At 53.3% G+C, this 15,550-nt stretch overlaps 1 protein-coding gene across 4 annotated transcripts in view; it reads left to right on the forward strand.

Moving 5' to 3' along the window:
• The window catches only part of DNAJB5 (DnaJ heat shock protein family (Hsp40) member B5), a 16,353-nt gene extending 6,384 nt beyond the window's left edge, over positions 1 to 9,969 (forward strand). For 3 of the 4 annotated variants that reach the window (XM_027665338.1, XM_027665336.1, XM_027665339.1), the window contains exons 2-4: positions 726 to 970; positions 3,219 to 3,817; positions 7,974 to 9,969. In XM_027665338.1, coding sequence (XP_027521139.1) covers positions 760 to 970; positions 3,219 to 3,817; positions 7,974 to 8,207 — 1,044 coding nt within the window. In that variant the 5' untranslated portion in view covers positions 726 to 759 and the 3' untranslated portion in view covers positions 8,208 to 9,969. Of the gene's footprint in view, positions 1 to 427; positions 637 to 725; positions 971 to 3,218; positions 3,818 to 7,973 lie in introns of those variants that run through there. The other variant, XM_027665337.1, reaches the window with a different exon arrangement.
• Positions 9,970 to 15,550: the final 5,581 nt, after the last annotated feature.

A 15,550-nucleotide genomic window follows, 5' to 3' on the forward strand; every position in this document is an offset into this window, starting at 1 on the left:
CTCGGGGAGTGCAAGTCAGGCTAGAAAGTGTTGGGTTTTTTTTAAAACAAAAAAATAAAAAAGCCCTCCCACCATCACAAGATGTTTCTGTCTAACGGCTCTTTTCTCTCTTCGCTAAATACAAATTACGGCTCTGACAGCCGGAGGCGCTTATCTCCAGCTGAATGCCAATTGCTTTCAGGAACAAAATGTTTGAAGTTCCTCTAAGGTGAAGGCGCAGCATGGTCCCTGCCACTGCTTTCAGTCTCCAAAAACCTGCTGTCATCACCCCGACTTGGGTCTCAGGTCCCCAGCTGGGAGAGAACCAGGCGAGGGGGTGGACACAGGCCGGCAGCTACATTTAGACATAGCTCAGCCCTCCTGACTCAGCCAGGGGGGACGGACAGGGATGCAGTCCTGGCCTGACGTTGGCAGTGGCGTGGCCCCTATAATAGCGCCATGCCCCGACTCAGGCTCTCACTCCCTGTCAGCCTCGGAGATGAGTCTGTCTATCCCTGCCGTGGGGCTCAGAAGGGTAGAGCCAGAGCTGGGACACCTTCTGGCACCGGGGCTCTGACCTCTAGTGGGAAGCGTGGACTGGAGCCGGCTTTGGTGCTGCTGGCCAGCGGGACGCAGGGAGCGTCGGCTCCGTGATAAGTGCGTGCCTGTGCCAGAGTGTGCTGACCCCGTCCCTGGCTGCCCCAGGGCGATATTCACCTTACGAAGAGCTGTCTTTCTGCTTTCAGGAATAAGTACTCAGCTCCCGGCAGTGTTGCTGTCATGGGGAAGGACTATTACAAGATTTTGGGCATCCAGAGCGGCGCCAATGAGGATGAAATCAAGAAAGCCTATCGGAAAATGGCCCTGAAATACCACCCTGATAAGAACAAAGACCCCAACGCCGAGGAGAAGTTCAAGGAGATCGCAGAGGCTTATGATGTCCTGAGTGACCCCAAGAAACGAGCCGTTTACGACCAATATGGGGAGGAAGGTAAGGAGATGAGCACTTCCCACTGGGAGGCAGGAGTGTGGGGCTCAAATTGGTTTTGCAGGAGAGGGAGAGTTTTCACACACAGGTGTTCCACTCTTCCATGTCTGTTCCTGAAGTGGGACTGGTAGCCACAGAATGGGGGAGACTGAATGCTCCACAGGCACCAGAAATCACCTCTCATCCCCCTCCTCCCCGGGCTGCTCCACTTTTCCAGCCTGCTGCCTTGCTTCCTGGGGTGGCTGGGCTTCTCCTGCCCTCTGCCCCAAAACCCCGGGTGTGGGCTGAGAGATGGAAGTGGAAGGAACTCACCTCCTGCATCATACCTGGGGTAACTCATTAGCTACTCTTTAACTGACCTAAATAAAGCACCAGAGAAGTATTGCTTTTGCCCACATGCCCCCTGCATTTGGGCACTGGTCCCACTGTCCTCCCCGGTACAGGCTGACCTACTGGATTCAAAGCTTTTCCCAATTTAAGTAATAGGCCCTTGTTTTGAAACCAAGAGGCTGCTGTTGTCTGGTGGTTGGCATGGAGGAGGAGGAGGAGGAGGAGAGCTGCTCCAACGCAGGCAGCCTTATTAGTCGAAGATGGAAGAGCACAACCCCATTCGAGGAGAGTGCTGAATAGCATCTGCATTAATCAGCCCAGGACTTGGGTGCTTAAAAGAGCAGGAGGTCTGGCAGGAGCAGGCTGCTGGATGGAAGAGACAGCCCCTCTTTCAGGCAGGTGCATCCCCCTCACAGGTCACCAGCAGAATTAACCAGCGATGGGTTAATTGTCTACCCTTTAGTTATGTCAGGGCTATAATGGGTGCACCAGGCACAGTGATTTTGCCACCCTGTAAAATGAGAAGAGACTGTCTCAAGTGGGAAAACAGCTTTTCCCGGGAGGCCTTGATGAAATCGGACCCCACTCATGCTGGCGTCATGGGATTAAAGGTGAAACCTCCTGGCTGCACAGTCCATTAGGGACAGGGGCTCACTGGGGATTTGGCAAAATCCCCGTCGCCTGCAGGCATCTAAAATAAGAGTGAGTTAAGGAAGGAGGGGAGAACCCACCCTCATTGCCCCATCAAGTTAAACACCTTCTCCCCCCTTGCCCCATCAGCATTAGACGAGTCCTGATCCGTGACCCCACACACCTTTTGTTTCCCATTTTTTGGAGCAACATGTTGGTGATTGGTATTTTGAGGAGCTTCTGGGTCCCACAGGCTGTGATGGGCAAGGTGAAGCAAAAGCCCCTCTGACCCACCCAGAATATTAACTTCGTCAATCAGAAGAGACCCCCAAACTTGTCCTGCTGTGAAGGGAGGTAGGGGCATGGCGCAAGGGACAGCCTGTCAGAAATAGCCCTTCACTGTCACTGGCATGCCCTGAAAATAGTCCCTGAGCTTGGCTTGGCTTAACCCTTCCCACCCCTCCTGGTCAAAAATAGCCTTGCAGAGCGTGTGTGACCTCTTCTGGGGGGGCACTTCGAATGTACCTTGGGACCTGAGGGGAGTTGCAGTAACATAAGGCTCAGTCTGGGACCCAGCAGGAGAGTTTTCCATGGGAAGGGTTGCCAAAAGATCCAAACCTGGATCTTACCTGGTGTTTTATACAGTCGGTATGCAGGAGCTGCATGCCGACCTGGAAGGTTGCTGACTTCCACCTGCTCATAGAATCATGGAGGTTGGAAAAGGTCTCTAAGATCATTTAATTTAACACTGCCATGTTCACTACTAAACCATGTCCCCAGGTGCCACGTCCACACATCTTCTGAACACTTCCAGGGATGGTAGCTCCACTTCTTCCATGGACAGCCTCCTCCAATGCCTGACCGCCCGTTCTGTGAACAGTTTTTTCCTAATGTCCAGACCAAGAGGCAAGGCTATTGGGGCAGACAGGAGTGTGCTCATGGGGAAAAATGAACATGGGCTAATCAGGATATATTTTAAATTAAAATACTCTGAATTGGGTGGAGAAAGCCAAAGAAGCCCTTCAGTAGGGACAGAGGGGACAAAACTTGAATGGATTTGAGCTTGCTGGGTGTAGGGGCAGGACTATGTGTCATGGATAGAGGTGGTGCCCGCCTGGCCCATGGTCTTCACAGGTGGCTAAGCTGGAAGGGGTGACCTACACACACAGGAGATAGTGGAATAACTACCTGCAGGCCACAGAGACCATCCTCCCATCTGGAAAGTGCAGTGCCAGCACAGCATCCCCCAGCAGATGAGCCTTCATGTCTTATCTTCCCACTTCTCTTCCAGGTCTCAAAACTGGAGGTGGCTCTTCAGGTGGCTCAGGGAGCACTTTCCACTATACCTTCCATGGAGACCCCCATGCCACCTTCGCATCCTTCTTTGGAGGCTCCAACCCTTTCGACATCTTCTTCGCCAGCAGCCGCTCCCGGATGTTCAATGGCTTTGACCAGGAAGACATGGATATGGATGATGACGATGACCCTTTCAGTGCCTTCGGCAGGTTTGGCTTCAACGGCATCAATGGGGTTCACCGGCGGCACCAAGAGTCCCTGCACACACGGAGGAAGGTCCAAGACCCTCCTGTCATCCATGAGCTCAAGGTGTCCCTGGAAGAGATCTACCACGGATCCACCAAGAGGATGAAGATCACGCGCAGAAGGGTCAACGCTGATGGCCGGACCATGCGGACTGAGGACAAGATCCTAAACATTGTCATCAAACGGGGTTGGAAGGAGGGAACCAAAATCACATTCCCCAAAGAAGGGGATGCCACCCCAGATAACATCCCTGCCGACATCGTCTTCATCCTCAAGGACAAGCCTCACTCACACTTCAAGAGGGATGGGACAAACGTGATCTACACGGCAAACATCAGTCTTAAAGAGGTGGGTATAGGTGGTAAATCCACTGGGCTGGGAGGTGGCACTGTGTCATGGCATTTGGGGCCACAATGGGAGTCAGTCCCTCTCCCAACACTGAATAGGAAGGACCAGGTAGGTCGTGAGAAAGGAGCTGCAGAGGCCAACTCCCTCTTGATTTTGGAAATACTCAACCTCTATACCGGGTGTAGGACATGGATGCTGTGGTCCCTTGAGCCAGTACAGGTGGTATTTATCCATTTTTTCCCTTCTCCATATGTCTTGTTTTTCTGTTTTAGCGTAGGGTATTCACGTGTGGAACAGAGCCCAGATACTCTGTAGGAACAAGGGAAAACCCACGTTGGCTAGCAAGAGTGATCCATACTCTTCTTGTATCTGAGCCTGCTGTGGCTTAGTTACTGCCTGGGATGGCACCAGGTGCCTCTCCCTGTGGGCAGAGAGCAGGGTCACGTGGAGGAAGGTGATCCCTCACCCTCCCTGAGCAGTGCTTTAGCTGTTTTCCTTGATTCTGGCTTTCCTAAATAAGGAACAAAATAGATGAAATATCCAGGCAGTGATTAAAACTTAACGCATCCAGGCTGCCAGTCCTGGAGGTCGTGGCCAGGCTGGGTGCATCAGAGCCAGCATTCTGAGTGAAGGTGGGAGAGGAAAGTGGAGATTACCTCAGTACAAGATGTGCTGTTCACTGCTGCTGCTGCTGTATAACTACCATATAATAAATCCCAGCTGGCAGCTGCATTTAACATTGACGTTTTTGGCAGCTGCCATTTGCTATTCCTTTCAGACGGTAGACGCTGTCTGTCTTCTTAATGAGCTGATTTTTTTTTTCCTTCCTGAAGGCAGATTTATGTTCTGAAGTGCATTTAATAGAAATAAGCTCAATGGGCCAGACCCGAGGTAGGGAAACGTGAGCTTGTGAAGTGTGCCAGCGAGTCAGGAGAGCTCTGCGGCGGCTCTGCATCCCAACTGGGGCTGTGACAACGTGTACTGGGGGCAAAGAGGAGCCACACGGGTCAGGCAGAAACTGGGCACTCTTGAAGCAAACTCAGCTCCAGTTAAGCTGCAAGACTCAGGAGTTCAGTTTCCCTCACAGTGTGAAGTGCAGAGGTTTATTCCTGCAGTGGCTGGTTCCTGTGGCCGATCCAGAAATACTTGGGAGAGAATGCCTTATTTATGGAGCCATACATGCCATATCTCAGATGTTTCCTTCTGTTTGTTCCCCTTATCCATAAAATTAACCTGTCTTTGCTGATGTCCAGACCATGTTAGCCCAGGTTTGTGCACTGCCCAGGCTGGAGGGACTCTTGCCTAGAGTTGACCTTTGAGAAGAAACTGGAGAAACCTGTTCCAGCCTCACGTGCTGTGTTGCACCATAAGTGTTGAACACTTGTGATCTCTGTGAGCAAGGCCTGCGTGCTGGCATTGGGTTTGCACAATGCAGTCACAAAGTGGAAAATTGCTGGTCCAGGCAAAATTCCTCATTTCTTTGAGCTGGAATTTCTGGTCTCTGTCCTTCCTCACCGCAAGCCCGACATGCTGGGTGTCCTCATGGAGCTGCTGGCCTGGCTGCCGTCCCTAGCCAGGCTATACTCTGCTGCTTTTATCTTCTATGAGAAGTTCCTTAAGTTCTCTGGAGCACGAGCAGGTGCTGAGACCTCCCCAGCTCTGTATGCTGCCATGTCAATATGTGATAGAGTACAGCCTCTTCATTGCCTGAGCCTCTGGTCATAGCCATGAGGACTCTCACCCTTCTTCCTTGCAAGGCTGCCTTTTTTAGCCTGAGCTTTAGTCTCTGCTGCTGCCATGAGAGAGCACAGTGCCAGCAAAGCTGGCAGGCAGTGGGTCCTGTGACCCCACTCACTGCTGTGCTGGAGGCCCCTCCCAGCCCCCTCCAGCCCTGCTGGATGCCTGGCCAGGGCAGTGCAGGTTGCTTGCCACCTGTCCGCTGCAGAATCAGAGGTGTATGAGGGTTACTCCAGGGACTCGTCGACTTCCTTCCTAAAATTACAGGCGTGTGCCGCAGCAGGAAGCCGCGGGAGGGAGGAGAGGCGTTGTTCCACCAGCAGCTGCCTCTGGCAGGAGGCAGCGCTGCCGGCAGGGCCTCGTGCCCGCCTGGCTGCCAGGCTAATGCCTGCCCTCGGCACCGTCCCGCTTTGCATCCTTTACCTGGCGTCACCTTCCTCAAAGCATCCACGCGTCAGCGCCCGGCTGAGACGCGACCGATGGCGACGTCCTCCCCGGCAGCTCCGCTGCGAGCGGAGGAGGACCCGGCGCTGACCTAGATAGAGCTCTGCTCGCACAGCGCAGCACTCAGCTATCAAACCCAGGGTGATTTCATCCCTAGGGATAAACCAAACCTCTTTCTAGGATGCGGGGTAGCTCCCGCAGTGACTGGTGTTACTTCAGCAACCGGTTTCCAAAATGCCAGTGAAGTTGAGCAAGAGGAATGAAAAACAGGGACATACGGTGGAGGAGCGATCGCCTCGGATTCTTGCGTCTTGGCTTTGGGAAGGAAACATTAAGATCCCGTCTGCCTTCGCTGTTACCGCCTGCTCTGCTCACATCCCTCTGCTTTCCTCATCCACGTGTTCCCATAGGGAGTTCTTGTTCTTCTTTCCATTTTGTGTCTGGAGATGTCCTTTCACTGGCACACGTGTAGCTGTCCAGCCCTCCGTGGCGCACAGCAAGTAGGCACCAGCGAGCAGGAGGGCTCTGGCATCCTTGGGTGAGTGCAGGGCAGAAGTTCCTTGATGCTGGGAGGTTGTCCTTTGTTTCCCTCCCACAACCTGCTGGAGATCAGCCAAGCACCTGCTGCTCGCACACAGCTGGCGATGGCATCTTCCTGCAGGCAGAAAAGCTCATCCCTGGAGGACAGCCTTCCCAGGAGGAGACCTGTGCAGATGAGCCGTGCACGGAGACAGCACCCTCTCTCCTGTTCTCTCACCAGAGACCCCCAGCCAACCCTGGCACAGACCCCTCTGTGAACCCCCTGGTGCAAAGCCCTGATTCACCTGCAGAAGCCGTGTCCATCATCCCTGGGCCAGTGGCCGGCACGAGAAGAGATCTTTCTCCTGGTGCCTGTTGCTGCTCTGCCACTGGAGGTTTTTCCTGGGGAGAGGAATGCAGAACATTCTCTCACCTACCCCAGAAACAGCAATTGCATCTTCTCCCCCTCCCCTTGCAGGGCATTTTGGGAGGACTGGGACTCCCAGGACCCAGTTCAGGGTGGCAAACCTGAGCCAGCCCCCACATGGAAGCTCAGGCCTGTACCTCAGCAAACCACCCCCCACTTCCAGAAGCATCTCTCCGCAGTCCTCTCCATCAGCCTTTGCTGAAAGCCTGGAGATGATCCTGCCCACATGTACGCCAGAGCTGTCTGAGTTATTTAAGGACACAAGGATTTTCTTGCTGCATTCCCGCATCACGTGGCTCGCCAATGCAGGCCGGCGTGTGCCTGCCGCGGCGCCCACTGCCCCGGCTGCTTCCGGAGGCTGGGGTACAGCAAGGTGGCACCCCCGGCACTGGCTCCCAGCTTTGCCATGGGGATGGGTGACCCATTGGATGGTTTCCTAGGAACCAGCCCCTTTGGCAGCCTGGTTCCCAGGAAAGCTCAGTACTGTGCCATGGCCACACCATCATCCTGCGTCAGCGTAGCCTTGTGGGGGCTGTCGGTGGTGGGGATGGGGCACAGGCTGTGCTATAGATAACCCCAGCGCCAGGCAGAGCTGCCGTGCTCCAGAGGGTGACAGCTGATGAGTCGTGGTGGCATCCCATGATCTCAGCTGGATTTTCGGCTGCCCGAGGCTGGACAGGTGCTAAATTTAGCCTGTCCTGTTGCTGTGGGTGGCTTGGTGCTTGCTGGTGGTGCCTCCTGGGGAGCCCAGGAGGAGGGGAGGGAAGTCCTTCCCCTGGTGAGGCTGGGGCACCCCTCTCCTGCATGGCTTCTGCAGCCATGCAGCCAGTTCATGGTGGTTAGACTGGGCTGGCACCAGCAGAGAGCCGGGCTTGCAGTGGTGAGCATCACCCCGTGCTCTTGGGCATCATCCAAAGGGACCTGGGTGGTTTAACCCAGGGAGCAGCCGGTGGTGGGACAGGGTGTGGCTGTTGGGATGCTTTGGGGTGTCAGCCCCATCTGATGGCGTGTCCCCTCTTCTCCCCTCAGGCCTTGTGCGGCTGCACAGTGAACATTCCCACCATCGATGGAAGGGTGATCCCACTTCCCTGCAACGACATCATCAAGCCGGGGACAGTGAAGAGACTGCGTGGGGAGGGTCTGCCCTTCCCCAAGGCCCCCAGCCAGCGAGGAGACTTGATTGTGGAGTTCAAAATCCGCTTCCCAGACAGAATAGCTCCCCAGACGAGACAGATCCTCAAGCAGCACCTCCCATGCTCCTAGAGCCCTGGGACTCTCCTCCAAAGCAGCAATACTCCAAACGCATGTGCCACAGCACCTGGCCTGCACAGAGCCAAGGTGCCACAGCACTTTTAAATGCAAAAAAAAAAGACAACCACCCCTCACACTACTTTCCCTCCCCAAAAAACCCACCCGACCCACCCCCCATCCATTCTTCTTTGCCAGTTTTCTACTCCAACAATGGGGAGTCTCCTGTCTGCCACAGGCTGCCAGACTTTTTCTTTCTCCCCAGAGGTCCAGCTTTCCTGCCTCGCGCGAGCGAGAGCCGTGGGCCCTTTGCCCTGGGAGGTGCGTCGCGTCGTGGGTTTTTTATGTCACCTGCTTTTCAAGCCACTCTTTCCACAAGAGGCTGGACTTGTCGGGGTCCAGCGCAGTGTAAATAGGACTCCGCAGGATCTGGCGTCCCCGCTGCTGGTTTTTCTCTTCCCCTCTTTGATACTTGCTGCTGTTTGGGGTCCCGGCTGTCCCGCGGTGCCAATTACTCCTGCCCGCGGTGGCCCCCCCAGTAGCCGGACTATTTCTCACCTGGGACCACGGTACCAAGTCCGGCCGTGGCCCACTCTCCTGTGCCAAGCCTACACCGAGCCTCGGCAGTGCCAAACAACGGAGCATGTGGGGATGGTCCATCCAACCTCCTGCCCCTGCCTGGGGATGTCACCGGTGCTCGTGGGCACAACCTACCTGCACCTACTGCCCACAGGGCCCCAGCCAGCAGGAGGAGGGGGGAAAGCCCAGGGTGGAGCTTTCTTTTTTCAGATGTGTTGAGTTTGCATTGCTGCTTTTATTTTTTAAATACATATATATAGAGCTCATTAGATAAACTTCGTAAAGGTTTTTCTCTGCCTGTTTTGGGGATCCTGGCCTGACGCACCCAGGCTTTTTTGCAAGGGGGATGATTCAGCCACACGAACAGCAACCCCCCAGAGGGGGAGTGTGTGTGCGTGTGGCACTAATCTGGGTGCAAAAGCAGAGCCAAGTGTGAGCAGAGTTGTGGGTTTTACTAGTGTTTCAGGTCAACCTTAGGGATTCTAATAAGAAGAGAGAGGCGTGTGTATATATTTTTCTACAGGGACAATTCATTCAGGAGGTGTTTCTGGACATCAGGGCGGAGCTGGGAGGTGCATGAGGCAATCTGCTTGGTGGCTCCATTTTCAAATACTGTATTTTTTTAAAACCTTTGGATTTCCATCAGGAGAATTTTTATATTTCTTACCTTTCTCGGCCCACTCTGCCTCATGCCAGTTTTTTTTTCCCCAGAAAAGGGCTGCTATGGAGCGGGAGGCGCGTTCGACCTGGCTTTGTACAGCTCCTATTTCACCGCAGCACCGCCGAGAAAACCCCCCTGCCAAAATACTTCCCCCCACCCCGGGAATCCTTTTGTTTTGTTTTGTTTTGTTTTAAAAAAAAAAAAAACAAACTAATTCACTGACTTGAAATGGGGTGTCCTTGGGGCGGGGGGTTGTGCGGGGGGTGTCCGTGGTGTACAGCTGTACAGTGTCATCCTACGGGGCGAGGAGACCCGTGAGGAGCTGATTTAATCAATCGCCCGCTTCGGCCGGCGAGGGGATGCCACTGGCTCCCTCCACTGGTCCCTGTGGAGTTCGACAGTAGAGAAATCTGGTGGACGCCGTGAGCGAGAAGACAGGCCAGCGCGCAGATGCAAGCTGATTTGTTTTACTCGGTTTCAACGAGACCTGAATGTTTTATAGTGGGTTTTTTGTAATTTTTTTCTTTTTTTTTTCTTTTTTTTCTTTTTTTTTTTTTTTGTAATGTCAGTATTGAGAGAAATAAAGAAGTATTTTGAAAAATACACTTCCTCGAGGGTGTGTTGTGATGGGAGATGTCGGGCTCTGTACCAAAGTCATCACCACTGCCAGCCAGGGACCTTGAGGCTGGCAGGGAGGGGAAGAAGAAATTTGTTTGCAGGACCTTCAGGGTCTGTTAACGAGGGGATGGGAACAAATACATGACCTGCTTGGTCACAGAAAGGCTGCTCCCCTTTGTACGTGGCCTTAGTAGTGCTGACCACATTGCAGGGGACAGGAGCAGGAGGTGAGAGCCTCAGTGTCCCCTCAGGGCTCTGGGTTGTGGTGACATGGGCAGTGGGAGGGTCAGCGAAGGGATCTCTTTGCTGGCTGCACGGAGGGGCTGGAGAGACAGCAGTGCCCATCTCCTCTCCGAGGAGCCCTGGGACAGGGCAAGAGGCTCAAGTTGCACAAGCAGCGCAGCTCCTGCTGATATGTTTTGCACAATGCACAACGCTCCCATGAGGATCAACACACAGGGACAGGAGATGAGACCAAAACGCATGTGCCCATCTCCCAAGTCCAATGTGTGGCTCAGAAGGGTTTGATTTTGGACAAGAATAGCCAATGAATAAAACTGTATGATGCTACTTGCTATGTGACACTGCCTATTACCATTTCTATGGCCACTATACTCCATCACTGGGCGCTGGATTTGGGGATCTGAACTCCTTTCATTGCCACATTAATGGAGGATGAGCTTTGATGAAACCAGCCAACTTTTCATGGAAAAGTTGGTGATGGAATCAAAACTGGTTTCAACGTGTGACACCACTACACACTGTTTTTCCTGCCCTGAAAGACTGTTAGGATAGATGGAGTTCAAGGTCATGGACTGAATGAACTCAAGAGAATTTTATAGGAGTGGTCCATCAACAAATGGAATGGTATCTGTGTGTGTATCACCATCACAGAGTCACGGAGTGGTTTGGGCTGGAAGGGACCTTGGTGGTCATGTCTTTCCAACTCCTCTGCCATGGGCAGGGACACCTTCCACTAGACCAGATTACTCAGAGCCCCATATAACCTGGCCTTGAACACTTACAGGGATGGGGCATCCACAACTTCTCTGGGCAACCTGTACCAGTGCCTTACCACCTTCACAGTAAAGAATTTCTTCCTAATATCCAGTCTAAACCCACCCTCTTTCAGTTTGAAGCCATTACTCTTTGTCCTGTCACTACAAGCCCCTGTCAAAAACCTCTCCCCATCCTTCTTGTGGACTCCCTTCAGGTACTGGGAAGGGATCAAGACTGATATCAAAAGACAGGAAAGGTGATGGGGTATTGGGAAGTAGGGCACCTGGCATGATGTGAACTGTATGGAGTAAATAAGTGGTGGTTTCAGCTGGAAAAGAGTTAATTTTCTTCCTAGTAGCTGGTTCAGTGCTGTGTTTTGGATTCAGTATGAGAATAATGTTGATAACACACTGATGTTTCAGCTGTTGCTCATCAGGGCTCACTCTAAGTCAAGGAATTTCCAGTGTCTCATGCTCTGCAGGTGCACAAAAAACTGGGAGAGAGCATGGGGAGGAGAGCTGACCCAGATTGGCCAAGGAGATATTCTGTACCATGAAACGTCATTCCCAGCATATAAACTGAGGGAGAGTGAGCAAGGAACTGTGTGGTATGTAGTTGCCATCTGTGGTTAAACCACAACAGTTGTTTTTGGAACCCAAATGGACCTGGAGAGTTGAGTAACAACAGATCTGAGCAGAGCATATTAAACCATATTTGTTATGAGCCTTTATTGTACTACTTTAGTAGTTGATGGTCATGAAGTTGGTTGGTTTGCACTCAGAGTGCCTGTGTGTGTTCTCACAGGCACATTATGTAGCACCTTGCTTGGTGTGAGTTCCCTATGCTGGTGTTCATCCTCCATGGGGCCTGGGTGGGCTGTTCTTCGCAGCAGTGGCTGATAGATGTCCCTAAGTGCCACATCTACATCGCCCCTGGAAGTGTCCAAAAAACGTGCAGGTGTGGTGCTCAGGGAACATGGTTTTGTGGTGAAAACAGCAGTGCTGGGCTAACAGTTGGACTCAACAATCTCAGAGGTCTTTTCCAGCCTAAAGATTCTGTGATACTGTGATTCTATGATTCACGTCTTTTAAATTCCCCCCAGGAACCACCACTGCTGTGGGCAGCCTGTTTCAGTGCTTGACAACCCTTCCTGTGAAGAAAGTTTTCCTAATATCCAACTTAAACCTCCCTTGGCACAACTCAAGGCTATGTCCCCTGTCACTTCCTACCTGAGAGAAGAGCCTGACCCCCACATGCCTACAATCTCCTTTCAGGTGGTTGTAGAGAGTCATAAGGTGCCCCCTGAGCCTTCTCTTCTCCAGGCTAAACACCCTCAGCTTCAGCAGCTGGTCCTTACAGAACTTGTGCTCCAGTCCATTCCCCAGCTCTGTTGCTCTTTTCTGGACACACTCCAGCACCTCAATATCCTTCCTGAATTGAGAGGCCAGAACAGGACACAAGATTCAAGGTGTGGTGGGGGACAGTCACTGCCCTGGTCCTGCTGGCCACATTATTGCTGACACAAGTCAGGTGCCATTGGTCTTCTTGCCCACCTGGCCACACTCTGACTCATGTTCAACCACTGTCAAACAGCATCCCCAGGTCCTTTTTCACCGAGCAGCTTTCCAGCCACTCTGCCCCCAGCCTGGAGCACTGCAGGGGTTTGTTGTGACCCAAGGGCAGGACCTGGCACTTGGCCTTGCTGAACCTCACACAGTGGGCCTCAGCCCATCGTATAATCAATGCAACAGAATCTCTGTGGGATGAATCTGGTACGAGCACTCAGCCCTGCCGTCCCGTCTGTATTTCGAGAGCCATCTGTTGGGAATTGTTAATTACTGCACCTTTGGCCTTTTTCCTTGGAGAGCTGAACTATGGAAGTAACATCTTCCTACATCACCCTTCCTTCACAGAGTCCTAGAAAGCCCTGGGTTGGAAGGGACCTTAAAGGTCATCTTGTTCCAGTCCTCTGCCATGGGCAGGAACACCTTCCACTAGAACAGATTGTTCAAAGCCCCTTCCAACCTAGCCATGAACACTTCCAGGGATGGGGTATCCACATCTACCCTGCCTTCCGGCCTTCCATCTTCCCTTAAGCTGGTAAGAGCAGGCATCTTTTCATTGAAGAGGGAGGATATAGGAGTACCCAGTGGTTTTACCTGCAGAGACCATGGAGAGAACACAAGGATATGGGAAGGAAAACCTACCTTGACCCTAGAGGCACAGGTATGGGAATTGCAAAGGAAAACAATCACAAATGAGGGTTCTTCCAGAAAAGTTGCTGCCGGGTCTCCAGAAGGCATTTCCCAGGCAGAGTTGAAGGGCTGATTGTGTAGGAATATAGGCTTGTATAGGAATATAGGATCCTATGGAAAGAATGGCATGAAGCTGTGTCAGGCGAGTTTAGGTTGGATATTAGGAAAAGGTTCTTCACCCAGAGGGTGGATGAACACTGGAACAGGCTCCCCAGGGAAGAGGTCACAGCACCAAGGCTGACAGAGTTCAAGAAGTGTTGGGACAACACTCTCAGGCACATGGTGTGACTCGGAGTGTCCTGTGCAGGGCCAGGAGGTGAACTCAATGATCATAATGGATCCCATCCAACTCAGGATATGCTGTGATTTTACAAGAAATTCTAATCCATTCCTACAAGAAGTCGGTGGAGAATCCTATGAGCAGGACTAGAGGAGCCCTGCCTCTGTTCAAGAGGAATAGAGGACAACTGTGTTTAGCGGACCATTCCAATGGCCTGGAATATCAGACCTACAGGAGTATAAGGCTCTAGTGGGTAGTGGTGCATAGTGCACCCTAATCCCAACGAGCTGAACAGGGAAGAACCCACCCCTGTTTCTGGAGGGACAAAGGAACTTTTCATGTTCCCATGGTCTTCCAGTGAGCAGGTGCACATGACGCTGAAAGGGAGAACAGCCGGGAGAGCTGACCCGAACCGGCCGAAGGGATATTCCATACCACAGAACACCACGCCCAGTACATAAACTGGGGGAGAGTGGGGTGTGAATGAGCAGCCGTGTGGTACGTGGTTGCCAGCTGGGTTTAAACGTCAGCAGGAGGGTAAGCCCTTGAAGTAGGAACACCCATGAGGAAAGGAAGCCCACAGGGCAGGAAATATCAGTAGGGAGATCTCCCTTCCTGTACCCAGAGTGGATGGACTGTGACCACTGTAAGGTCTCATAGTCCCCATGGGGCCTGACTGGGGGTAGGACACATGGCTCTGGGGCCCTAGGCAGAACCCAGGGGGCACAGGGAGATGCCAGTCATGGTGGCAAAGAAAGGGGTGCCCTCAGCTGCCCCCTCATTAATCCCACAACAGCCAGGGCAAGTCTGAGCCAACAGCCTCTTCCTCCCTCCAGCACGTTTTAGGACTGCCCAGCAAGGAGCTGGGATGGGGGGAGGGTGCTCCAGAAAGGCTCTTGCCACGGGTCTCTGCTTAGGTGGGGGGCACCTGGAAAGGGGTACAGGCTGGGGACAAACCCAGTCCTCGATACCAACGGCCCTCCTGGGGCTGCTGGGGTTCACAGGGAAGGGTGGCCAAGTCAAGCTCCCTGGCTGCTCTAAGTGCTGGTCTGGAGGACACCCTCAGTCCCCCAGCAGGGTTACACAGCACAGGGACAGATGCTCCTGTGGGTGCTGTTCCCATCACGAACCATGTCCCACAGGTGGAAGGGAAGAAAGATGAGGTTTTCCAGCCCTCTTGCTGGATTAAATTAGTGATTGTAATTAGGAGAGGTGGTAGGGAAGATTTGGGCTGCCAGGAGCTGGGGCACTCATTCCAGCATCCCATGTAATCCCTGCCCCAGCCTCCACAGCAGACAGATTCCAGGATCCATCTTCCCCCTTGACTTGCTTGATGTCCCTACACCGGCAGGGAGATCTCCACCCCTTGCCCAGGCTAAGAAAGGCTTTAGGAAGTCATGGAGAGCTCCTGTCAGAGAATCCCTTCCCCCCTTCCCAGGTGGCCAAAAGCTGCCGGCTTGTTTTCCCTGGGTGGGGCACCTGGAGCTGCCTCTGTCAGGACAGGGACAGCATTTGTGTCCCTGCAGAGCTTGGAGAGGACAAACAGCCCTGGGTGACAGTTCCCGGTGATATTTAAACCAAAACCGGAGTGGGGCAGAGGAAGCACCAGCCCTCCCATCCCTAACGCCGCTGCCACAGGCTTTCCCGGTAGGAGCGATCTCCCCGACAGAGGTGGTGTGAGGACAGGGAGAGCGGTGCCGCCAGACAGCTCCCAAGTAGGACAGCGCACCTGAGCTGCCCGCCCGCCGTCCCCGGGGCCGGCGCCGCCTCCTATCCCCGCAGGAGGTTGAGCTATTTAAACACAGCGCTCCCAATTTCAGTGTTTATTCCCACCGCTATGAAAGCCCCCGCTCATGCACAGTGTCATCCTTCTGCCGGTAAATCCCTCCCCACAGCTCAGCCCCACACAACTCCTGCCCTCCCCATCGTGGCTCAGCCCCAAGGGCCCGGGGATACGTTCTGCCAC

Source organism: Corapipo altera, unplaced genomic scaffold, assembly GCF_003945725.1.
Source record: "Corapipo altera isolate COAL_440 unplaced genomic scaffold, ASM394572v1 61045, whole genome shotgun sequence".
Classification (NCBI taxonomy): domain Eukaryota; kingdom Metazoa; phylum Chordata; class Aves; order Passeriformes; family Pipridae; genus Corapipo; species Corapipo altera.